Below are 26,787 nucleotides of genomic sequence, written 5' to 3' on the forward strand. Positions count from 1 at the left end.
CATACATTTGCTGTAGGGCATACGTAGTCATTTGGGGACAGTTCAGAGTTATCATCTTCCTAGTATGCACATCTGTGGGATGCCATTTGGAGTAACCAGAGAAAAACTCATGCAGACATGAGGAGAATGTGCAAAAGCCACAGAGTCAGTGACAGGGTCAGGATTCAAAGCCAGCTCTCTGGCATTAACCACTGATCCACTTTATTGAAGCTGGGAAAACGCTGTATGCATAAATTATTTATTTTCAGTGATTTCTTTGCCTTATCTTTTGTATGTGGGCCAAATTTCTACATACTGTACCTGAAATAGAAATACCCACAGGTGACGCAATGGTCAAAAACTATGACCAACTCTTTCATCTACACCTACAAGTTATAAAGGGAGGAAATATACTTAGCTTGTATGGCACCCGGCTGGGGTTCATGCCCAGCCGGGATGCCCAGGAGGACCAAAGGAGGGCTTGTGCCTCCTCCAGACCATGAGGGGGCGACTGCCCTGGTTCTATTGGGGGCCACGGGTACAGAGCTTGGAAGCTCAACCCTATAGGGGCACCGTGGTCACCGCCAGGGGGCACCCCAATGCCTTGGGAGCCCTGGACCTCAGCACTTCTGCCACACCCGGAAGTGCTGTGGAGAAGAGGATTGGGGACACCCGGAGGACTTCCGGGTACACAGCCAGAGCTTCCGCCACACAGGGGTGTGTCAACAGAGGCTCCTCAGGAAGCACCTGGAGTCCATCCAGGGGTGTATAAAAGGGGCCACCTCCCTCTATTCATTGGCAAGAGTCGTTGGAAGTAGGACGGAGCTCAGAGGAGAGGAGTGGAGGCGGACCAGAGACAGTGAAGGCATTGTGGTGGCCAAGGACTGAAGGGTGATTGGTGCTGAGGCACTGGGTTTGTGCACTTCAAAACTTGTAAATATTGTAAATAAACGTGTGTGTGGTGAAACCATCATGTCTACCTGTCTGTGTCCGGGCTGTACCCCACACTTGCTAATTCAACTTTCAGTACTACTCTATTATAACAGTGTTACTTTCATTTAAACATTTTTCCCCAAGTTCACTAAAATGTTCAATTAGCATCCTGTTAGATTTTTTAAACACCATTTTCAAGTATCAAGTTGTCCTATTTTGCAAAAAATAAGAAATTAACAAATTTAATGAAACCTACCTTTATGTCAAGCTCAAGACTGGTGTTCTGGATAAGAGGAGGATTGATGAGTGGAAACTCAAGGACAACAGCTGGGTCGAGCTGAAACGTAACTAAGGAGCAGATAAAAATGCAGTTAATTCAGATTATCATCGTTATCATTAACATCATCATTATCACCGTCATTATACAGTGCCCTGAACAAAAATATTTCTTTTCTGCTAGCCACTTTAGTGCAGAACCATCAAACACAGAGTCACCATATGGTATACAGTATAGTGTCACACACGTGTGAGTAGGAGACAGCTAAAGGGCCTAAATGATAGTAATTCCATGCCAGACCAGGGGGCGGCGGGGTGCACTGACTGTCTCTCTCAACCTCTTGCAGACCACTCTCGGGAAATCCTGCCAGGTTTCGGCCCTAGAGAGGATGTCACCTCCGGTCCCAGGCCTAGAGAGGACGTCACTTTCGATTCCGGCCCTAGAGATGTTCACTTCCTTAACCGGCCTTTAAAGCCGCCATCTTAGCTCTAAGACTTCAGTTCTGTTTTGGACTCCGACTTGTGAATATATCACAATTATTTAAAACCTTTTGCAGCCAGGGCACATTATATGGGTGGCTGCCCCAAACCTTCATAATGGCTTTGTCTCATTATTCTGACAATAGCAACACTGTGCCAGCACCATATGGTATACAGTATAGCAACTCTGTGCCTGCAAAACGGATCACTAAACAAGGCAATGGCAAAGAAAAAAAAATTGCAACCAATTGCAATTGTATCAGATTAAAAATACAAATATCACATCCTAAATATCAAAATGGTAACAGTCAACCAATACAAGCAACTGAGCCACTGAATATTCATAATCTACGATTTGCAGAGCAAACAGATTGATAGTATAAAAGCTTTCCAAAGTCATTAATCAAGTCAAACGGCTGACTATAGAGGACATGTGCAGACTAAGATGAGGGGTGACTACTTTACTGAGGCATCTTATAAAAATGTCCTGTGTGATTGGGAGTGTCCCAATTGATGGTCATTTGAAGTACTTGCCACAGGGCCTTGTGGTCACTCATGCTGCAGTTGTTCTACCAGACTGTGATGTATCTGGCTGGTGAACCCTCCACAGTACATCTGCAGAAGTTACTTAGGATGTGAGGGAACCACCAATCAATGCCCAGCTCCCCAAAGTGAAAGCCATCTTGAGCATTCTTGGCAAGACTAGTTTGATTAGCTGTGCTACCTGTCTAAGACAAGTTGAAATCTAAGTAATCAATGTAGATCTCAGCATTAACGTTTGCAGTACACCATACAATGCATATGTCTCGGTTATATGGTGTTTGCTACGGGAATGGTAAAAGCAGTATCAATGTTTGTTTTGCACCATCTGTTGGAATGACAAATGTATTTTTATTACTACACATGTTTGTGATGTGCCATCTTTTTCACACATAGACACTTGTCCTTTTATTAAGTTGGATTAAAGGATCATGAGAGATCTTAAGTGATTTAGACCCCTAAAAACTAAAAGCTACTTAGTCTGTCCATAGCAACCTCATTATTATCCGTAGGCACATGACTTGTTCCAAATCTTGCAGAAGTTCACAATCCACTCCTTTGTTTTACTAATACTGAGTGACAAGTTGTTTTTATTGCACCATTCATGAGAAGTCTTGTTAGGGCAAACAAATCTAACACTGCAAACTTGAGGATAGAGTTGGTGTAATTCTTGATGATACAGTAATGAGTAGACAGATGAGTAGGCTGAGCTGCGGTATTTAAGATTGGTCTGTTAGATGTGCAGCCTACCAGTCAGCAAGTCCTTTAGCTGGATGGTGTTTAGTCCAAGAATTCTGAGCTTTGGGAAATGATGGTACTGATTAACAAGCTAAAGTTAATAAACAGCACTCTCTGTAAAGTGGTCCTTTTGACAAAATAGGTTAGTGCTGCATAGAAAACTGCCGAACTGTTTCAGATCCAGGGGTCCTGGTATGCTTGACTTGATATAGGCCAGCGGTTCTCAATCTGTGGTAAGTAATCAATGTAGGGGGGCGTGAAGTAACAAAAAAGGGGGCGCGAATGTTGCCATATGTGGTGTAATTTTGCTATTTGTAGGGAAATTTTTAACTTGTAGCGGTGTATCGGCAGCAAAAAATATAGGAATAAATTTTATTAGGGTTTCAAAAAAACATTCGGGGGCACAATTAAAACTGTTATGAAAACTCGGGTCGCAAATACTTAAAGGTTGAGAAACGTTGATATACAGTAGGCTATGACCAACATTTCATCAATAATAGGATTATTCTCCACCTGACTGCAGATTTCTCTATTAGTGGAACAATGGTAGTTGGGTCATGATGTCTGGTCTTGCTAGTCTGAATGTCTTGGAAAGGTAGGTTACAAGTTCTTCTTATTACCACCTCTTTCTTTGCTGTTTTGCTCTTGGCCTGGCCAGGAGGAATTCCTTCTTATTCTCCACTAAAATAAGTGTAGTCATGATGTTGAAATTTCCTTCCGTGTTTACTAATTTTATACTGGTTATTTGTATTTGTTACACACCTATGAAATTTAGGGATACTTAGTCATTTTGCTTTCTAGATTTGTGTGTGAGCAAGAATTTATATTATAAATATATATTATGATGCACTTGTGTCTCACAAATCTTCAGCAAGATTATGCAGCTTCGATAATAGATAAATAGATTATTAGGTCATGTATGTTCCATTTCTACATACATGGTCTGCAATGTCTGCTTTTCTTCTTTCTTCTTCATTGCTCTGATTATTGTATTTTAGATAGATAGATAGATAGATAGATAGATAGATAGATAGATAGATAGATAGATAGATAGATAGATAGATAGATAGATAGATAGATAGATAGATAGATAGATAGATAGATAGATAGATAGATAGATAGATAGATAGATAGATAGATAGATACTTTATTAATCCCCAAGGGGAAATTCACATACTCCAGCAGCAGCTTACTGATAAAACCAAAATTAATTAAAGAGTGATAAAAACACAGTGCAAGTTAAAAAGTGCAAGGTGGAGAGTGTGAGGCAGGTATAACAATCAATAACTTTATATAATGTTACCGTTTACTCCCCTTGAAATTGAAGAGTCGCATAGTGTGGGGGAGGAACAATCTCCTCAGTCTGTCAGTGGAGCAGAACAGTGACAGCAGTCTGTCGCTGAAGCTGCTCCTCTGTCTGGAGATGATACTGTTCAGTGGATGCAGTGGATTCTCCATGACTGACAGGAGCCTGCTCAGCGCCCGTCGCTCTACCACAGATGTCAAACTGTCCAGCTCCATGCCTACAATAGAGCCTGCCTTCCTCACCAGTTTGTCCAGGCGTGAGGCGTCCTTCTTTATGCTGCCTCCCCAGCACACCACCGCATAGAAGAGGGTGCTCGCCACAACCGTCTGATAGAACATCTGCAGCATCTTATTGCAGATGTTGAAAGACGCCAGCCTCCTAAGGAAGTATAGTCGGCTCTGTCCACTCTTGCATAGAGCATCAGTATTGGCAGTTCAGTCCAATTTATCATCCAGCTGCACTCCCAGGTATTTATAGGTCTGTACCCTCTACACACAGTCACCTCTGATGATCACGGGGTCCATGAGGGGCCTGGGCCTCCTAAAATCCACAACCAGCTCTTTGGTTTTGCTGGTGTTCAGTTGTAGGTGGTTTGAGTCGCACCATTTAACAAAGTCCTTTATTAGGTTCCTATACTCCTCCTCCTGCCCACTCCTGATGCAGCCCACGATAGCAGTGTCTTCAGCAAACTTTTGCACGTGGCAGGACTCTGACTTGTATTGGAAGTCCAATGTATATAGGCTGAACAGGACCGGAGAATATTGTGTATAGATCAATGATAGTGAGTCCTTTCTTCTGATGGCGTTGCGATGTTCCTGTATACGTGTTGTGATTCTTTTTGAAGTTTGTCCTATGTACGCATACTAAATCAACAGAACATACATTTAACTGGGACAATGTACAAGTAAAATTTAAGGCCAGTACTAAAAGTGCCAGAGAGCTGGCTGAATCTTGGCTATCAAATGAGAACGCTATCAACAGACACTTGGACATAAATCCAGCATATGCAAACTTAAGATGAACATGTTCATAATAAATAAACTGTACACCCAATACCTCCCCCAATCACACTGACTAAGCCACCTCCCCCACCCCCCACGTAATTTTGTGCTATATATTGCCTTTGATTCTTGTAAGTCTAAGCATTATCCTCTGATGAAGACCCCTGGCTGGGCTTGAAATCTCAGGAATAAAAACTACTTTATGATACGTGATTCATTTTTCTCCCTTTATGGATCTCCAGCTGCAAATATGCAAACCGTATCACAGACCTTCTCTTCCATGTATTTATATATATATATATATTGTGGACACAGACAGGCAGACACATTGACTTTACCCACACCACATTTATTTACAGTCATATTTACACAAGTGCACTTCAAAACTCCCAAAAGTCCCCAAAGTCCAGGCCAACCTCGAATGCCTTTCTCTTCAGACTGCCTCTTCTCCTCTCCACCTGAGCTCTGTCCTTCTCCCCACCCAACTCTCACTCTCGAATGGAGGGAGGCGGCCCCTTTTATCATCACCCCGATGTGCTCCAGGTGTCCCCGCATCTCTTCCCCCAGACACTTCCAGGTGTGGTGGAAGTGCTGAGGTCCAGGGCTCTAAAGGCATTGGGGCGCCCCCTGGTGGTGACCACGGGCCCCTACAGGGTTGAGCTTCAAAGCTCTGTACCTGTGGTCCCCCTTGCAACCAGGGCGGTCACCCCTACGTGTTCTGGGGAAGGTGCAAACCCTCTTCCAGTCCCCTGGGGTGTCCTGGCCGGGTCGCCCCCCCAGCCACCTGCGACAATATATATATATATCTATATATATGTATATATATATATTTATACTAGGGGGTTCGCTCCCTGCTTGTTTCGCTCGTCAATCCCTCTGGCCTGCGTTATGCACCAGCCATTTCATGTCTCTGCCACTCGCGTTGTGAAGAGGGCAGCCTAACGCACCCAAAGGAGACGCGGTCGCTCCTCCTAAACCCCCTCTTAAACGGTGATACAATGGGAAACAAATACAGTTTCTTTTTACCTCCTCTTTGCTCGATCAGCTGCTGGCTTGCTGCTGCTGCCGTGCCACGTGATCTGCATTTCGAGCGGCCTGTACAGCAGCTGTCCTACTCTTTCTCTTTTATTTCCAGCTCCGGGCATGGTTAAATCTCTTGGCACACAGTCTTGTGTCGCGGGACGTGAGTTCTTGATATTTTTTACTTTATAATTTAAAAATGGAATAAGAATCTGAAAATCTAACAACATCACATTAAAGTTCGATAAATTCTGAAAAGAATGATACCAAACATATATAGTGCATCCGGAAAGTATTCACAGCGCATCACTTTTTCCACATTTTGTTATGTTACAATTTTTTATTTTTATTTTTTTTAATTTGCAAAAACCTCAAGTAAACTTTTTTCACGTTGTCATTATGGGGTGTTGTGTGTAGAATTCTGAGGAAAAAAATGAATTTAATCCATTTTGGAAAAAGGCTGTAACATAACAAAATGTGGAAAAAGTGATGCTCTGTGAATACTTTCCGGATGCACTGTATATGTAGGTTTTAAAATAAGCTTGGTTTAAAGTGTGACAAAAAACATGACATAAAATCGGTGCACAAAATTGTTGCTCTTTTAGGCTTAGGATTTTATAGAGTAGATATATATATATATATATATATATATATATATATATATATATATATATATATATATACATATATATATATATATATATATATATATATATATATATATATATATATATATATATATATATATAAATATATATATATATATATATATTTAATATGCACATATTTTTCAGCTTTATAATGTAAATTAGATTTTGTTGGGATTTTTTGTAATTAATGAGTAATTTAACTAATTTACTTTTAAAAGTAATGTTCCCCACACTGCTCAGGAGACATAGGCTCCATGCTTGTTTTCAGGTTCAGAGTGGCCAACCGATGATGGCGTTTAAGTAGTTTTTGTGTGGTTTAATGACTATGAAGCATTTTGCCAAAGGAGAACTCCAGAAGTGGGCTTGCACATATACACAAAGGTTTTTGCCTTAAACGGATTACTTACCTTATCCTGGTTTTCTATGTGCAAATAAACACACTTTATTGTGTTTATTGTATTGTGTGCACACTTTGTGTTGCACCTTCCACTGGACTGCAGTAATGTGTGGCCTGTTCATTGGACATGACAGTTACTGTATACTATTACTACAGTCCTTCTTTTAATAACTTAATCACACCATCACTTATAGAATAAATAGTTAATAGTTTTAGCAATTTTTTTATGTTATCCTGTTTACTTTATATCTTAAATATTTCTTTCTCTAGTTATTATTATTATTATTATAGACTGTCAGTAGCATATTACTATGGAGATAGTATTGTAATTTTCGTAAACACTTTGAGCTGTAACCAATATATGAAACGTGCTATATAAACACATTAGTATTTTTATTGAACTTTAATAATCCATTCATCCATTTATGGAACCCAATAGATCACATTTTTGGGTCAAACAAGATAAAGCCGATCCCAGCAGAATCTGAAGCTAACTCTGGGTGGCACACCAAGCCCTTACATCCAGTTACTGTACATGCTGTGATGTCTAATACATGAACTCCACTTCTCCAGTTGTTTTCACTATCTTTTCATTTCCTTCTCTATATTTCTGATATGTTAATGTTTCTTCACTCTTGCAAACTGTCAGACACCTACACTACATATGTACTGTTTCTTAGAATTTTGGACATTACAGCTATCAGTCTGCTTAGCACAAGAATGCTCAGAGTCAGTCCTCTTTGTGTCGGTCTGCTCCTTGTTCACTGTCACCATTCAGGTACATTTCAGAATTACTACTATTTAAACTAATTGGGCAATCGGCTCATCCATTTCTGTTCTCATGATGTAGTCAGAAAGACTTGGCTGTGTGTATTTATATTTTCAATATATATTTTATTAGAGGGAGCGTCCTTTTTTCATTTTCTTCTTTGAATTGACGTTCGTTGTTCTGTAAGTTCACTTCCTTAATTATATTCAGGCAGTGACATTAAACAAAGAACAGACCAAAAGAGGAACACAACTAAGTACTCTTCATGGAAGAAAGTTGGCACCAATGATGGGCGAAACGTGTGGGAGTTAACTTCAGGAGCCAATGGTAAAGAGAAGCTGCTCTTTAAGTGTCATTTCAACAGATGGGATAAACAGCTTAAATCATATTAATATCATGGGTACAGTATTTCAAAAGCACATTCTTAACAAGCTTAGTCAGAAAAACTGAATAATGTTTGTTACATTCGTACAAAAATGGATGAGAATTTTTAGACTCAAAACGACAAAAGAATAATGGAAATAGGATGAGGTTTAATTGACAAGGGGTCTAAATAAGAATAGTTTTGAAAACCTGCAGATGTTACAATCCACTAGGATGAGGACTCAGCTGATATGACACAATAGAGAAGGAGACCACCACTTCATTTTACCAGCAGTTTTCATGTTCTCAGCTACTTGGTCCTGTCTTCTTCTTGGTCAAGTGGCTCTGGTTAAATGTTTTACAAGCTTGGATTTGAACTTCTCTTATAAATTACAAAACGCCTGTGGTAAAAGTAATTGATTGTCTATGGCAAAATTAATTGATCATCCAAGACTTGTCCTCTGAGTACACAGCAGTAAACACTGTGTTCGTCTCAAAGAACACATCTTACAGCGTGAAATATGAAGATAATGTGGCCTAATGGGTATTATTTCTGCCTCACAGCACCTGTTTTTAAGAGCATAATTCTGTTCTCACAGTGTGAATAGAATTTGTATTAAAGATTTTAATAGCAAGTAAATCAGAAACACAATTATTAGCCAGATATAAGGAGTTTATGACTGGCAGCCTGTCCAGGGCTGGTACCTGTCTACTGCTCAATGCTGCTGAGGTCATTTCTGGTCTCTCACATCTTTTAAAAGAAAACTGACTGAGAAACATGATGGATGGAAAGTGCACTTTATGTTTGCTTTGTTTCCTTTTTCATTTAATCTTATATCCCCTAACACTTGTTACAAAGTCTTCCACGGATAAACTACAGTGAATTCAGAAATGGTTGTAAAATGCACAATTCTTTCAGAAAACATGGTTTCACTTTGTCATTATGGGTTATTGAGTATGTAAAAATGACAGACTATTCAATTAAAATGGAAAGTGTGCAGAAAGTGAAGGGGTCTGAATCCACTGTATATGAGACAAATCTCGTGAAAAAGAAAAAATGAAGTACATGAATAAAAGAGCAGCAATATATATCTGTGTATCAGCTGTTATAACATGAAAGCCATAAATGTAACTTTGTCAGTAAACTGATTTTAAGCCTCACATTATTTATTCCATATTTCATCACAATGATCTTTTCTCACTTGGAACATGACTAGTTGGTCACAGTTCTTAAAATACACAACTAATTTAAATGTGAGTCAGCTGAGTGGTTTAGGGATGACAAGCAGCTCAGAAGATGAGAAATTAAACTTAGCAGAGCAAGAGCCATAGAGAAAAGAAAAAGGGTGAAGCCTGGAAAATCTAAAGCTGATAACAGAAATAGCAAAAAAAGAAAAAAAATTGAAGGATGAGGTAACAATAAATCCCCACAAGAGAGCACTGTGGGCTTTGGTTATACTCAAATTAGAACTCTCAGAAAAGGAGTGTGTTCTCGATGCTCAGTAACAAATCAAATGCCTTAAAGAGAACAATTTGAGAGCATATCATTCATTTATCAATGTATTGACTGATTGATTGATTATATATAGTAGGGTGGCACAGTGGCGCAGTGGGTAGCGCTGCTGCCTCGCAGTTAGGAGACCTGGGTTCACTTCCCGGGTCCTCCCTGTATGGAGTTCACATCTTCTCCCCGTGTCTGATTGGGTTTTCTCTGGGTACTCCGGTTTCCTCCCACAGTCCAAAGCATTGGCGATTTTAAATTGTCCCTAGTGGGTGTGTGTGTGCACCCCTGTGGTGGTTTGTTTCCTGCCTTGCACACTGTGTTGGCTGGGATTTGCTCCAGCAGACCCCCGTGACCCTGTAGTTAGGGTATAGCAGGTTGGATAATGGATGGATATAGTTTTGAGTGGCGGCACGGTGGCGCAGTGGGTAGCGCTGCTGCCTCGCAGTTGGGAGACCTGGGGACCCGGGTTCACTTCCCGGGTCCTCCCTGCGTGGAGTTTGTATGTTCTCCCCGTGTCTGCGTGGGTTTCCTCCGGGCGCTCCGGTTTCCTCCCACAGTCCAAAGACATGCAGGTTAGGTGGATTGGCGATTCTAAATTGGCCCTAGTGTGTGCTGGGTGTGTTTGTGTGTGTCCTGCGGTGGGTTGGCACCCTGCCCAGGACTGGTTCCCTGCCTTGTGCCCTGTGTTGGCTGGGATTGGCTCCAGCAGACCCCCGTGACCCTGTGTTCGGATTCAGCGGGTTGGAAAATGGATGGATGGATGGATAGTTTTGAGTCTGGATTCTTGTTTTTTTATGTTTCTGTTGCTGTATGATTCTGAGTTTATCTAATCTAACTTATTATAGTGATAATTCCTGAAATGAACACTTAAGACATCATTGCATCACTTGAAGGATTTGGGGATATAGTTACAGAAGTAATTCATCATCAAGCAAAGCCTCAAAATATTATGTTGTGTTTTAAAAAGAATATCCGAGAACAAATTCCATCCATCCATCCATTGTCCAACCCGCTGAATCCGAACACAGGGTCACGGGGGTCTGCCGGAGCCAATCCCAGCCAACACAGGGCACAAGGCAGGAAACAATCCTGGGCAGGGTGCCAACCCACCGCAGGACACACACATACACACCCACACACCAAGCACACACTAGGGCCAATGTAGAATCGCCAATCCACCTAACCGGCATGTCTTTGGACTGTGGGAGGAAACCGGAGCACCCGGAGGAAACCCACGCAGACACGGGGAGAACATGCAAACTCCACGCAGGGAGGACCCGGGAAGCGAACCCGGGTCCCCAGGTCTCCCAACTGCGAGGCAGCAGCGCTACCCACTGCGCCACCGTGCCGCCCCGAGAACAAATTTCATATGTTAAAGTAGCTTGCGATTTTAAAATTTTCAGCCATCATGGACAAATGTCTGAGGGTCCCCAGATAAGCTCGACTGGGGTAAGCGATACCACTCCTGGGCGAGAGAGGGTGCTGCCACCAACAGTATCCTGTCCTTCGTCCACAGCCCAGGGAAGCCACCCAGTGAGGGCACTCTTGCCATGTCGTGACATCCGGAGCAAGTCCAGCCTCTTCTGGCACAATCTGCCATATAATGCGACAGCACAGAAAGGTGCTGTGATTATGCTGACCAGGACCTGAGTCCGAGAAGTGCCAGAAATGCTTACGTGGGGGAATTATGTACGAGAAAACCAGAGTAGCTGACCTTACGTCAGTGTATTTTAAGTTGTGACTTTAAGCAATTGTTTTCCTTTTCTTTTTTGGTTTAGATAAAAGGGGTTACTGAGGTGGTACCCCAACACTTCTCCCTGCTTCTGCATGCTTCTTTACTCCCAGCCGCACAGCATAATCCATTATAAAGTAAATGACAAAGCAAATAAAATTTTCAATTGAAAAATTACACATGTCAAATTAGATTACAAATATTATTGAAAAAGGAAATTAAAAGAAAACAATGAAAGAAAACCCTATACAGAAAACAAATCACATGAGGTATATAAATATTTCAAAATTTTGTACAAATGTGAATCACAGTATATTGAGGGCTTTGGCTGCAGAATCAGGAAAAAAAAGCGTGCAAATTAAACAAGTCATTCATTTAAAAGCAAGAATCCATCCTGAGTGGAATCATAATCCATTCCATTCAGTTTCAAAGCATTTTCTGCCAGCAGCAAATCTGAAACCATTAAGAGGTGGCGCATGTCCCTGCGGCTAGGGTAATCAAGTGTAAACTGTTGGATCAATCGCTACCACTGACTCAATGAAAGATCCTGAGGAAGTCTCTTAACCTGCCTGTGTTTCAGCTGCAGACATCAAAACTACAATAAGTGTGTGACATTTGTAAGCTGATTTGCAAAATAACATCACAACATTTGCAAAATAACATCTGCATATGCATTAGAGTCCCACCTGAATCACTCAAAAAGCAGAATGTCAAGCCATCATCACACTCTGCCTGGGCTAAAAGCGAGCAATCAGTTTGAAGCAGAGGTCAAGTAACTAGGCAAGTGGGGGGGGGTTGGGGGGGGGGGCAACCTGGACTTTCTCAATTGCAACCCCTTAATCAGAATCAGAATAATGACCTTTGATTACATACACCTAGTTAAAAATGCTAGGAACTGACTGGCACTCGGTTCAGGGTACTTCCCCATTTTACATTCAGTGTTGCAAGATTACAGACAAAAGCGTTACAATCAAATCTGATTGAAGTGACCATTTTAAAATATATGCTACTATACTTATACCCGAAATTCCCATTATCCCTACTAATTACAATTTTAAATGTAAAAGAATTCAGTTTCCTGTTAAATTTTATTTTGCAGTGACCATCAACAAAACCCAAAATCAGTCACTAGGAAAAGCAAGAATTAATCTATGGTAGGAGTGTTTTACTCCTGATTAATTATATCTTGAGTAAGGAGTCCAGTGAACTGATAATATTAACCCCTGGTATACAGAGAAGTATGCAATTAGTTACATAGTACTTTAACTGCACTGTAACTGAGGCCTATTACCTTGGGAATTTTCCTGTGTAACATAGTTAGTATATCATAATATACTGCTGAAAAAAATTAAAGGAACACTTTTTAATCCTAGTATAGCATCAAGTCAATGAAACTTCTGGGCTATTGATCTGGTCAGTTAAGTAGCAGAGGGGGTTGTTAATCAGTTTCAGCTGCTTTGGTGTTAATGAAATTAACAACAGGTGCAATAGAGGGGCAACAATGAGGCGACCCCCAAAACAGGAACGAATGGTTTAACAGGTGGAGGGCACTGACATTTTTCCCTCCTCATCTGTTTTTTCACTAGTTTTGCATTTGGCTACGGTCAGTGTCACTACTGGTAGCATGAGGTGATACCTGGACCCTACAGAGATTGCACAAGTAGTTCAACTTCTCCAGGATGGCACATCAATACGTGCCATTGCAAGAAGGTTTGCTGTGCCTCCCAGCACAGTCTCAAGGGCATGAATGAGATTCCAGGAGACAGGCAGTTACTCTAGGAGAGCTGGACAGGGCTGTAGAAGGTCCTTAACCCATCAGCAGGACCGAACGGTATCTGCTCCTTTGGGCAAGGAGGAACAGGATGAGCACTGCCAGAGTCCTACAAAATGTCCTCCAGCAGGCCACTGATGTGAATGTCTCTGACCAAACAATCAGAAACAGACTTCACGAGGATGGCCTGAGGGCCCTGTGCTCCGCCCAATACTGTGGAGCTCGATTGGCATTTGCCACAGAATACCAGAATTGGCAGGTACACCACTGTGGCCCTGTGCTTTTCACAGATGAGAGCAGGTTCACCCTGAGCACATATGACAGACGTAAAAGGGTCTGGAGAAGCCGTGGAGGACATTATGCTGCCTGTAACATCGTTCAGCATGACCGGTTTGGTGGTGGGTCAGTGAAGGTCTGGGGAGGCATATCCATGGAGGGACGCATAGACCTCTACAGGCTAGACAGAGACACCTTGACTGCCATTAGGTATCGGGATGAAATCCTTGAACCCATTGTCTGACCCTGTGCTGGTGCAGTGGGTCCTAGGTTCCTCCTGGTGCATGACAATGTCCGGCCTCATGTGGCGAGTGTATGCAGGCAGTTCCTGGAGGATGAAGGAATTGATAACATTGTCTGGCCCCCAATAGATCCAATAGATCACCTCTGGGACATTATGTTTTAGCCTGTCCGACGCTGCCAGGTTGCACCTAAGACTGTCCAGGAGTTCAGTGATGCCCTGGTCCAGATCTGGGAGGAGATCCCCCAGGACACCATCTGTTATCTAATTAGGATGTTGTCAGGCATGCATACAAGTACGTGGGTGCCATACAAACAACTGAGTTTGATTTGGAGTTGCTGCAATGAAATTTCAGCAAAATGGACAGATGCGATTAGACAGGAGTCCCTGTGGACTATGATGTTTGCTGATGAAATTGTGATCTGTAGCGAGAGTAGGGAGCAGGATGAGGAGACATTGGAGAGGTGGAGATATGCTCTAGAGAGGAGAGGAATCAAGATCCATAGGAAAAAGACAGAATACATGTGTGTGAATGAGAAGGAGGTCAGTGGAATGGTGACGATGCAAGGAGTAGAGCTGGTGAAGGTGGATGAGTTTAAATACTTGGGATCAACAGTACAGAGTAATGGGGATTGTGGAAGAGTGGTGAAAAAGAGAGTGCAGGCAGAGTGGAATGGGTGGAGAAGAGTGTCAGGAGTGATTTGTGACAGACACGTATCAGCAAGAGTGAAAGGGAAGGTCTACAGGACGGTAGTGTGACCAGCTTTGTTATATGGGTTGGAGATGGTGGCACTGACCAGAAAGCAGGAGACAGAGCTGGAGGTAGCAGAGTTAAAGATGCTAAGATTTGCATTGGGTGTGATGAGGATGGACAGGATTAGAAATGAGTACATTAGAGGGTCAGCTCAGGTTGGATGGTTGGGAGACAAAGTCAGAGAGGAGAGATTGCATTGGTTTGGACATGTGCAGATGAGAGATGCTGTATATTGGGAGAAGGATGTTAAGGATAGAGCTGCCAGGAAAAGTGAAAAGAGGAAGGCCTAAGAGAAAGTTTATGGATGTGGAGAGAGAGGACATTCAGGTGATGGGTGTCACAGAACAAGATGTAGAGGACAGGAAGATATTGAAGAAGATGATCCGCTGTGGCAACCCCTAATGGAAACAGCTGAAAGAAGAAGAAGAAGAAGAAGAAGAACAAGAGTAGAGTAATGCCATAGAAGAAGCAGTTTTGATTCCTAAAAGAACCATCTACTTGAATGTTCCAGAGAAAAAAAAAATACACAACTTTCATTTATTTAGACCTGTAACAGGTTCCATTAATAGCCATGAATAGATGGTAACAGATTTGAGAAATACCAATGGGTTCCTGATCTTAAGAGGATTCTTTCTGTGTATAATAAACTTGACCTAAGTTCAGGTTTTCTTGATCTGTTTGTGTCCTGCTGGTTAGCCAACTACACATTAAAGATTTGCTTTTCACATATTAGGAACCTTTTCAAAGCACCAAAAAACATTTTTATGCAGTGAAGGCTTCACAGAATTAAACAGTTCTTTGTGTAGCAATGTTTCAAATCACCATTTTAGAACCATTATTTTTTAAGAGTGTACAGCCCTGTCACCAAAGTCATCAGGATGAGCAGGTATAGAAAATTAACTAAACAATCAGTGTAAGGACTGGGTTTGCTTTTTTATCTAAAGAAAATGTCCAAAAAACAAAATGGTGTTAACAACAATGAATTAATCACATCACTGCAGAAGACACTGTCATTATTACAGGCATTTTTTCTTTTCTTTTTTTTCTTTATTAATTATCTGCCTTTAAACAATATTAGCATACAGACATCCCTACCTTTCATGCGTTGAAGTTGGGATTCAAAGTCATTGATTTTCTCATTGACTGTTGGACAAAGCTGTAACATATGATATGAAATTACGCCCTTGCTTGTAGTTTGCAATTCATTCATGATTAACTGTCTCCAAACCCTAACATAACTGTAATCATATACATATTGAATGCATATGTTTTTAAGGAATCATAATTTAATTTATTAATATAAAGTAGGACCAGGCAAAAACAATACTGCTAAAACTGGAGAGCAGGAGGAATGATTCTTGATAGTATTTTACTGATAGAGAGCAGGACAATGAGGCATTCACGTTATCATTTTTTAAAATTTTAAATTAAATTGTTTAAATGCAACATTAACAATTTTACCTTTCTGTCTAACTCTTCGCGGATTCTCTGGTCAATGGTGTCACTGAAGAGGTTATACAGCCAGCTGTTGAAATACACACATTAATAATGCCTGGTGGTACTCTGTATATTGGTTTACATAAGATAGAACAGTGTGTGTTTTATATTAAAATGATATGAGTATTTGTTCATACTTATTGTATATTAAAAGCTTCTGAGTAGCTGCTTTGCCTTTTGGTAATTACTGATAATCTGACTTTAGATAAGATAAATGATCAGAATTAAAAGACACTGAAAGATTAAGAAACCTGTATAAAGGAAAATCACAGAAAAAAATGAATGAAAAAAAAGAAAATCCATCAGCCTAAACATACTGCCAATGGAACATGCCCTTCAGCCTGATTCAGCCTATATTATATGACCCGCTTCTCCATGAATCCTTTGTCTTGCCTTTCTGCTCCACTATCTATATGATTCTAAAAGAATAAAGTGGGAGATCCTGTCATTCCCAAAAAGGACAAAGATATCCACCACCATGTGGTAGCAAAGGACAAAAGAATACAGAAAATGATTATTTATGTAACCACAGGTTCATATAACAGGCAGGGCCGGATTTACACATTTCTACGCCCTAGGCCAAAGTACATAATTCTGCGCCCCTCCCCATCCTCAAAAAGTTGATTTAAAATTTTCAATTTAATATGTAATAGTTTATTTTTAAAACATATAAGCCCTTAATACAATCTTTATAATCTTTGAACACCATTATATTTTTAATTCAAAACTACACTACTACACTACTTATGAAAGTGCATGGGAAGTTGATGGCAGCCATTGTTTCAAGACTTCGCTGCTTTTCTTTTCATCCTGCACTTTCAGTTTTACTCTCTTTCTGAATTCTGCCCCAGATGGTCGTTGCTTTGGTTGATTCATTTCCACTCCTGAAAAAATTGTCCTTGTGTAAAAAAGCCAAAAAATCCATTCCAATTGTTTTTTATTTTTCAATTATGATTAGACAGTAAACTAAGTGCCATGCGTAACCACATTTACAATAATTTTTTAAAACTACCACATCTTGTCTTGACAAGACGATACACAATAGATAGTTGTGGGAATTAAAAATTATGGAATAAACCATTTGAATGCTATGCGAAAATAAATTAAGACTATGAGTACTTATCATTATTGTATTATTTGGGATTTTTTGGAACTATAGGTGGCACGCCGAACAACTGATCAGCTGATACGAAAGAAGTAATCAAGATTTTAAATAATAATTAATTATTTTAATTAATTAATTAATTTTTATCTGTGGTGGGCTGGCGCCCTGCCTGGGGTTTGTTTCCTGCCTTGTGCCCTGTGTTGGCTGGGATTGGCTCCAGCAGACCCCATGACCCTGCAGTTAGCATATAGCGGGTTGGATAATGGATGGATGGATGGATTATTTTTTATTAAGAAATAATAAATTTAAAATCACTACTTTAAAACCAGTTTTTAAAGGTAAAAGTAATTAACCAAAATAGCCTATATAACCCATACGTGATACGATGATTACTTATTTGGTTAGGTCAAATTATTCCCCCAGATGGCGTATTCAATATGATAAACAGCAAATAAAATTGACATAAAATGCAAAAGATTTACATCGATTCTCATCTGACATTATAGAATTTTATTGAAATTTTTTGAATTTTGTGTCAAACTTACATTACACAGTGGCGTAGCGTAGTGGGGGTGGCAGGGGCGGCCCGCCCCGGGCGGCACTTTCAGGGGACAGCAAAATTTCACAATAAATAATAATAATATCTTGTAAAAATTTGAACCATACCTAAATAAGGGGGCGGCGGAATTTTCCTCCACCCCAGGCGGCTGACACCCACGCTAAGCTACTGACATTACACCACATTAAATGATGCTGCATAAACAAGCCATAAGTTGGGTATGTTTCATGTTTTGTAATAAAAATCTCAGCCCCCCTTATAATTTGGCGAACAACTCTGTCAACTTTTTCTGTTTATGGCTTTCAGGCTTATGGCCCTGAGTAAACTAAACAGCATATAAAAGTAGTAACAATATATTTTAGGTACCTACTATTAGTAGATATGTAGAAGTCAAGCGATATGAGCGTAATGGATCACTTGGAATCACTATTGTAATGCCAAATCTGGAATTTTCCTTTAACACGTGGTTTATGCTGAGTGTGTGAGAGAGAACTAGAAAATGCTTTTTGCCTGTGACCGAGCAAGACAGCGCAATCTGTAGAGATGGGCAACGTAAATATACCGCTCAATTTCTTTAATGTATATGGATGTAAATTTAAAAAACAGCATTTTATATGGCCTTTTAAAAATAATATTGAAAAATGTATAAATATTTGGTTGTTATTTCTTCTGTATATACGCCCCCCCTGACTGCTGTGCCCTAGGCCATGGCCTAGGTTGGCCTTATGGGAAATCCGACCCTGATAACAGGTAATACTTCTGTGACAAAGCTCAAAGAAAAAGGATTAGAGCTCTTTGCAACTTGTGGGGTGAGCTTGCCATTACTATGTAATAAACGACTCCATGTCAAATGATTTTTAGGGGCTTCTTGATGTTGCTTAGATTTTATACCCTTCTCTTCTCCTCCAGGATACCTACAGCTGAACCAGCGTTGTCCACTGTCAGCTAAGCTCTGCTTTTCTTACGAGGAATGTCTGGTAAATAATTTTCATACTGGGCTTTTCTGCTCAAATTTAAATGTTACTCAGTATTGTTCATTAAGATTGTATTTTTTTTGCCTCATTCAAATTTGTTTCGTATTTATTGCTTTTTGTAAATTGTTTTAGATAATAGACTCTGCTAAATAAAGAAAAATAATAAAAAAGGTAATGGACACAGGAGGCTTACCACATCAGTGTGTCAGATGGTTCTTATTCATGTTTTAATGTATTTATAATTAATATAGACTGAGAGAGGAGCTAGAGAGTTCATTGGAGGTTGCAGTTCGGCTAGACGTGGACCTGCGGACTGCCAAATATTGTTCCAGGTTCTGTCAGGTGAATGTTGCTGCACCTGGCTGAGTCGGTTGGGCAGTTAAAATGCCCCAAACCCAGGCCAGCCATACTGCTAATGTTTACATGATAACAAGAGGTTTAAATTTAAAAATTAGATTAAGCTTTATTTTCTTCAGCCAGATTGCAAATTTGAAAGCCGCATCTCCTTATGATTGAATGCCATGTTTGATGCAATATACTGTATGTACTAGATATACTTAATAAGACTTCACCTAAAGAGTGTGCAGGTCAGCTGACTGGTTTTAACATCTTACAGTATGACTGTAACCTGTGTGACTGGGGTCTCAACCTCGTCTTTGAGTCTGTGATATGTAAGGCCACACATTGGTGTCTGTTACCATAGGACAAAATGACTACATGGATTGGGCTTCCAGCTCTTGTCTCAACTAAGCATCCATATGTCTGACACTTTCCCAGGCATTTAATAATAATGCACCAGATTAGGTGTTTATGCAATGAAATCATTTGAAATCTACAGCTATCAGTGTGCAAATTAATTTTATTTTGCTTACTGAAATGTTTTTGATTTTACTTATTAACAATACATTGAATTAATGGCTTAAAAAAATTATATGTAAGTGTTTCCCAACTGTACAATCTCCATGGCTGAACATCAATAAAAATACAAGGCCTTTATGGATCTTTCTTAGACATTTAAACCTTAGACTTCACTACAGGTTGAGTATTGTGAACACTACACTAAGACATATTTATTTAAGGATGTTTACTTCCTCGCTTTAGTGTTAGCATTTGTTTATACTTTGTCACATATGCGTATCTCAGGGTCACATTCCGGCACTGCCAACCCTGGACACAAGGGGGTGCTGTCTTTGACAGTCTTGTCTCTTGTTTCACCCACGGCCAGGGAAACTGCTCAATAAAGGCAAATGACTTTACTCCTTCTGGTCCAGTGAGACGCACCTGGCAGGGGTCATCTCATTCCAAGAAGAGCAGAACATAGCACATAGCACAGAGCTCCTGCCTGATACTGTGACCACTCTACAGAGCCTTGCGTGATCTGTCAGGCCAACCTGGCAATATTGCATTTTTCTGCTCTTGTTATTCATGCCATCAAGTGCCCATTTATTTTTGAGACTTATCAGTTATTAACAGGGGTGAACACACTTGTGCCCCAATATTTCTTTGGTGGATGTGTATGTTCCCTTGGTTGACAACAACATGTATTTTGGTCTGTTTTAGAGTTTTTAATCTGAGGATTCCATTTCTTGTATTATTTTCACATTTTCTTTTCTAATTTACAAGTTATTTTCATGAACATTTTTGTGTTCTTTATTTATATGACAGTGTTCTTAAGGTGGCATGACTGCGACTGTCATGCTAATGACTGTAGAGAAGCTACAATAAAACTTACCTTATCCCTCAGTCGACGAAAAAATCTTTTCAATCTTTATAATGATAACTGACTTTTTCCCAATTGGACTCTAATGGCTGGGTTTTGTGTTTTGGTTGCACCCTCCTTCTGCATCTGACTTTCAATTTTTGTTTTGCTCTTTGATTCTGCTTATTTGTTCTTGTTTGGACATTTCTGGCATTCTGACCTTTGCCCATCTTTTTGACTGTGATTTCTCACCCCATCACCTTTAGCACTGATAACCTTCTGCAAATGTGGGACAGGTTCCTGAACTGAGTCTAACATAAGTTATTGTCAGATAGGATTTCGTTATATTTAAATGTATCTCTGCCCATTTACTTGGCTCCTCAGAGCTAAATTGTTGGCTACTTGTATCTGTAGAATGAATGCAGATGTCAGCAACAAGTAGACAAAATATTTAACACTCTGGAAGAATCAGCCTAACTGAAATTTCATAGCTCATCTGTTTTCGCTTCCTTGCAATTTGTGCGATTTGACCTTGAGAGAATGAAAGTATCTGTCTGTCTATCAGTCTATCATGAATCAATTAATAAATTAATACAATTTGCAGATCACTAACAAATTGAAATAGCAGCAGGGAAAGTAAACAGGATCTCTTCATGCAGTGTTAAATCATAATCAGTAATGCCTTATTTCTAACTGACGAAACAAAAAATTAGGTCCAAATACTGCTGAACTCTTTGCTGTTATCTAGCCTCTCTTTCTTCTCCTGAAAGGTAGTATGGTTAAGCAATCAAACTGCTTACCTTGCACCTCCATGGAAGGTTATGCCCAAATCTCCAACGCTTGAATCACAAGAGACACAAGCTAAAGACAACCGTCCAGTACTGTCCATACCAATCTGCACCACAACAGACAGAACAATATTTTTTGCCATCAAGTCAAAAGATCCACTGTCACTTCTGTAAAATGGAAAACAGACATTTTGGCACCACCGGTAATTTTAAGATAACAAGTATTAACTGAGAAAGATAAAATGGTAATACTTAAGTACTACAAAAATGCATCAACTATTCATTTACTCTTAAATAACAAAAACCTTAACAAACACTTCTTTGTGTCTTCATAAGACTTACAAAACATCACGTAAAGTGTTTAATCATTTCTGCAATGCGACATACTAACAAAAAGTCACTTTGAAGTGTAACTGAGTAACTGAGGCTCATTTCTCTTGATATTACATATTTAGTATAAGACCTGTGAATCCTTTATATGAAAAAGTCCTTTGCCACACTGCACAGAGATGAATAACCAATCTACTGGTTCTACTAAGTGTTATGAAGACCAAAAGAAGCCTTAGGTAAGGTCTTGTTACATAAGAGTAAATGAGTAATAGCTGCATATTTGTAGTATCTGAACTAAAGTGTTACCAAAAAAAAGAAAAAAAGGAACAGCTCTGAAAAATATAAACAGCAAACAGTCCAGTTTTGAAGAAAGAGGAACCCTCAGACATTTAGAGATCATGCGTTAAAGTTGTGTGAAAGACAATATGTCATATTGATAAGATGTTTATAAAAGTATGTTTCACATAAAATATAACATGTAAAAGAGTAGTCATATCTGTGTGCTTAAAAAATGTAAATAATTTTGTTATTTGAATATATCATATACTGCGGTGGGTTGGCACCCTGCCCGGGATTGGTTCCTGCCTTGTGCCCTGTGTTGTCTGGGATTGGCTCCAGCAGACCCCCGTGACCCTGTGTTTGGATTCAGCGGGTTGGAAAATGGATGGATGGATGGAATATATCATATATCAGTAAAGAATCACAAATACTGTAGAAATAGCAGAATAATCCATGTAAAATTCATGCAGAAAGTCCAAGCAACACTAGCTGTTAGGTTATATAAACATCTGCACATAAATATCTCCAAACTAACTAAATAAATTAATAAGGCATAAAAACTACAGGTGATGTGAAGAAATACAGGCTGACTATGAGGTGTGAGGTAAGCACTTTATCCTCCCTTCACGATCACCTTACTCTCATTTGACAAAATTAAGCTAGCTTGTTATCCTTCTCTGAATTTAAAACAACACCATGAAGAATTCACATGATTTCACACAACAATAGTAATGTTGCATGATTGGTTTTATTATGTATTTATTATTTTACCATTATTTTAATGATGTCCTGGCTGTTGCTATTTTCTATGTTATTTTTCATGGGCACTGCCATTTTGTAGTTTCAGGTTACAGGATCGCACAATTTAAATCATTCTTGAACTTTGTTTGAGAAATAATGGAATGACTCCTTAAAAACGTTTTTGTTCACTATATTGGTTAGAAGGTTGTAGTTAATAATGTAGTTTTGATAACAACTTCCGAAAAAATAACAATGAACAATCTATTGGACCATACTGACTTTGGCTGTCTAACTTCCCCTCTGTAGCATCACTGAAAGAATTCTCTGTCATTTGAAAAAAAAAATCTGGTAGGTCATAATTTGTATTTAAGTTCCTGATTTTATTGACAGTTCGCTGTGTTTCATTCATGCCCTGCATACCGATTAAAACCCTGCTCTTTTTTATAATTCTGTGCTCTTTGTTTGCACTTCTGTCTTTGCATAGTGTTTATTTTCTGATAAAAGACAATCATTAGACTTTGCTAAAACCAAAAAATAAAATAAAAGCAAATATTAAATTTAATTTAAAGCATTATATATTTTGATGTCCTAGTACAGTAGCTTGCAAATAATTTCTAACTTTTAAAATCTGCACCTGTCTTTTGACATTTATTTTGTATCTTTATTACAAATCTAATAATTACTCTAAAATGTTTATCCTCATCTAAATCTCATCCAGCTTACAATGAATTCTTATCTGCTTTCATCTACTGTATGTGTCTCACTCTTACATGATTAAGTTTTGATTCGACCTATACACTTTTTGTGTTCTTTTTGTTTATTTGGTTTATGCCATTTTACCCCCTTGTTATTATTAACTCATATTTTATATAGCACCTTCCCACCTCTCTGCAAACTCTCTCAATGTTAAATGTTGCATCCTATGTTTTTTCTTTGCTTTATATAGAACATTTCTTGTCTATTAATACACACACTGCATCCATGATGTCATTTATGAAAACCTGATTTTTTCAAAATCTGCACAGCTGTCTCTCTGTCTGTTATTTTGGATATTGTCTAATATATCTCAACATTTATCTTACCTTACAATTTAGTAATTTGATATGATATCCATCTGCATCTCCACACATCCACACTTTTTATTTCATATAGTTTGATACCTATTAGTCTCACTGTTAGTTTAAATACTACAACTCTGCCTTTTTTTACTGAATATACAGCAATTATCTACCTATCTCTAAATGCTACCATCTTAAGCATCATTTTAATCTGCTCATTCAACTCTCCCCCTACTTTCTTACTTCATTTCTAGATCTATCTATCTATCTATCTATCTATCTATCTATCTATCTATCTATCTATCTATCTATCTATCTATCTATCTATCTATCTATCTATCTATCTATCTATCTATCTATCTATCTATCTATCTATCTATCTATCTATCTATCTATGTGGTGTTATTCATATCTGCTTTGCAGTAGGGAGACTGTGGAAGATTGTGGGTTTGCTTCCCGGTTCCTCCCTGTGTGGATAGCGCTTTGAGTACTGAGAAAAGTGCTATATAAATGTAACAAATTATTATTATTATTATATCTACCTATCTTTTTTAAAAAGTACTTTCCATTATGTTCTGAATCATCCTGTGTTATTTTTTAATTTTTTCAAATTTAAAAAATCTGAAACTTAAGCATCAACTGAGCATTCAGTAAAGACCTGCATTTCTAAAATGCATTAACAGATTTAGAGACAGTTCTTATACAGAACTCAGAAGGTTGCTGAACAATAAGAACAGTCAGTCAGTTATTATCTAACCCTCTTAGTCCTGAACAGGGTTGTGGTAGGTGCTGGTGTTTATCCCAGCTAGCACAGGGTGTAACGCAGGAAACTGACCCTGGACTGGGCAAGAATAAATATTGTAATATAACAAATAGTGTGTAAGAGTTTATTTAAGGTGTGTGTGTGTGTCAGTAGGTTTACAGTTGTGAGTACATGAAACACAGAGTTTATTATTGTATTATTATTTATTTATTAAGTACTATATTATTTATTTGGATTATCTGTCTTCTTCCTCTTAAGCTATTAAATTATTGTAATCATTAACTGCAAGTGTTTTTTCCATACCAACAGCTGTAAACCTACTTAATAATATGTGTATGTATTATGTATATAAGTTAAAAAAAATACATATTTATATATATATATATATATATATATATATATATATATATATATATATATATATATATATATATATATATATACTAGGGGGCCCCGGCCCCTGCTCGCTTTGCCCCCAGGTTTGGTTAACCAGATATACAATTTAAAGAGATTGTTATTTTCATTTCATTCATTTTCATTCATTATTTATTTCTTGATATTTGCCAGTAATAAAGATGTGGTGAATGAGTTAATCCCCCCTCACCCCAAGGCAGGCTACGCGCCAGCCACTTCACAGCTTTGCTTCTCGCGTTGTGAAGAGGGGGGCTGAATGCACGCTAAGGAGATGTGGTCGCTCCTCTGAAACCCCCTATTAAACGGTGATACAATGGGAAACAAATACATTTTTTTTACCTCCTCTATGCTCAATCAGCTGACTTGCTGCTGCTGCTACTTGTGTCGTGCTGCGTGATCTGCATGTCACACTGCACGTCGATCATTTAAAAGCTTGTACAGTAGCTGTCTTACTTTCTTGTCTCGCGGTAAAGTGTCTCCTAGAAAATCATGTCTCCACCCAAGATTTTTTTTATTAAAAAAAATATATATATATATATATATATATATATATATAGATATATAGATATATAGATATATAGATATAGATATATAGATATATAGATATATATATATATAGATATATATATATATATATATATATATAGATATATAGATATATATATATAGATATATATATACAGTATATATATATATATATTATATATATATATATATATGCCACAAGTGTTACCTGGTGGGTAACCACCGATACAATCAGATTGTGATTCAGACTACGAATGCTGTGAATGTAATCATTCCGATCTCCAGGCTGTCAAATAAACGAACCACACGCCGTGCTGCAACATAAAGAGGCTTCGCCGCTGACGTCCGAGGTTCGATCCCTGAGAGGGGTGCAGACGAGTGTGTACGCCTGATGAGCCCAAACAAGAGCAAAACACGTGTCGCATACTCTTTGCATTATTTGTATAATATATAATATTCAACAAAGGGCTCAGAAATTTGTATGGTGAGGCTACAAGTAATGAGAGTGCTGCATGAAGATGGATGAAAAAGTTTAAAGAAAGTAAAACCAGTCAGCAAGGAAAACTAAGAAATCAGTCAGTACAGCAGCAGCACTCCACCTCCCCTAAGACCAAAGAATTCAAAAGCTGGAGCTCAACATTCAAGGTTATGGTGAATGTCTTCTGGAATGACAAGAGGATGATTTTGTTTGATTTCCTTTACCACTACATTGCATCACTCCAGAAACTTCTAGAATCCATCCATAAGAAAAGACCATAGAAACAGCCAAGTGCAATCCATTTTCACCATGATAACATATGACCCCACGTGCCTTTGGCGATGTCACAGGCTCTTGCACAAACAGAATGGTCAGTGGTGCCGCATCCACCTTACAGCCCTGATGTAACACCCTTCACACTTTCACTTGTTCGGTCAGATGAAGGAAAGCCTTTGTGAATGGTGCTTTGATGATGCAGTTGAAGTGGTAGAAGCTATTAGATGCTGGACCAGGAAGTGCCCAAAGGAGTTTTTCCAAAGTGGATTTGACAGATGGGTTCAAAGGTGGAACAGATGGAGACTATTTTGAATAATGCTGTACTGCAGACAAATAGTTACTTTACACATGTATGTAGATGCACATGTCTTGCGTTGTTAATATGACCTGACAGGCATTACTTTCAGTACAATACTCGTATGTATACTTTTATTTATTTGGTATTATGTTTTTGTTAATTGCTCTGAGGAACCATGAAGGTAAGGATTTCAATCAACTTTACTTGAAACCACTTAAGCTTTTTTTTTCTTTTCCTCAAAAATAAGCCATTTGTTTTTTCCTTAAACACTGT

The 26,787-nt window shown here is 38.9% G+C and overlaps 1 protein-coding gene across 1 annotated transcript in view; it reads right to left on the bottom strand.

Annotated features, from left to right (window-relative positions):
• bpifcl (BPI fold containing family C, like) overlaps positions 1-26,787 on the bottom strand; it is a 74,360-nt gene that overhangs the window by 29,070 nt on the left and 18,503 nt on the right. The window contains exons 5-8 of the mRNA XM_028811935.2: positions 21,365-21,520; positions 16,192-16,255; positions 15,826-15,886; positions 1,169-1,260 (exon numbers count right to left, since the gene is read on the bottom strand). Of these exons, the coding sequence (XP_028667768.2) occupies positions 1,169-1,260; positions 15,826-15,886; positions 16,192-16,255; positions 21,365-21,520 (373 nt within the window). The remainder of the gene's footprint in view (positions 1-1,168; positions 1,261-15,825; positions 15,887-16,191; positions 16,256-21,364; positions 21,521-26,787) is intronic.

This window comes from Erpetoichthys calabaricus, chromosome 10, assembly GCF_900747795.2.
Source record: "Erpetoichthys calabaricus chromosome 10, fErpCal1.3, whole genome shotgun sequence".
Taxonomy (NCBI): domain Eukaryota; kingdom Metazoa; phylum Chordata; class Cladistia; order Polypteriformes; family Polypteridae; genus Erpetoichthys; species Erpetoichthys calabaricus.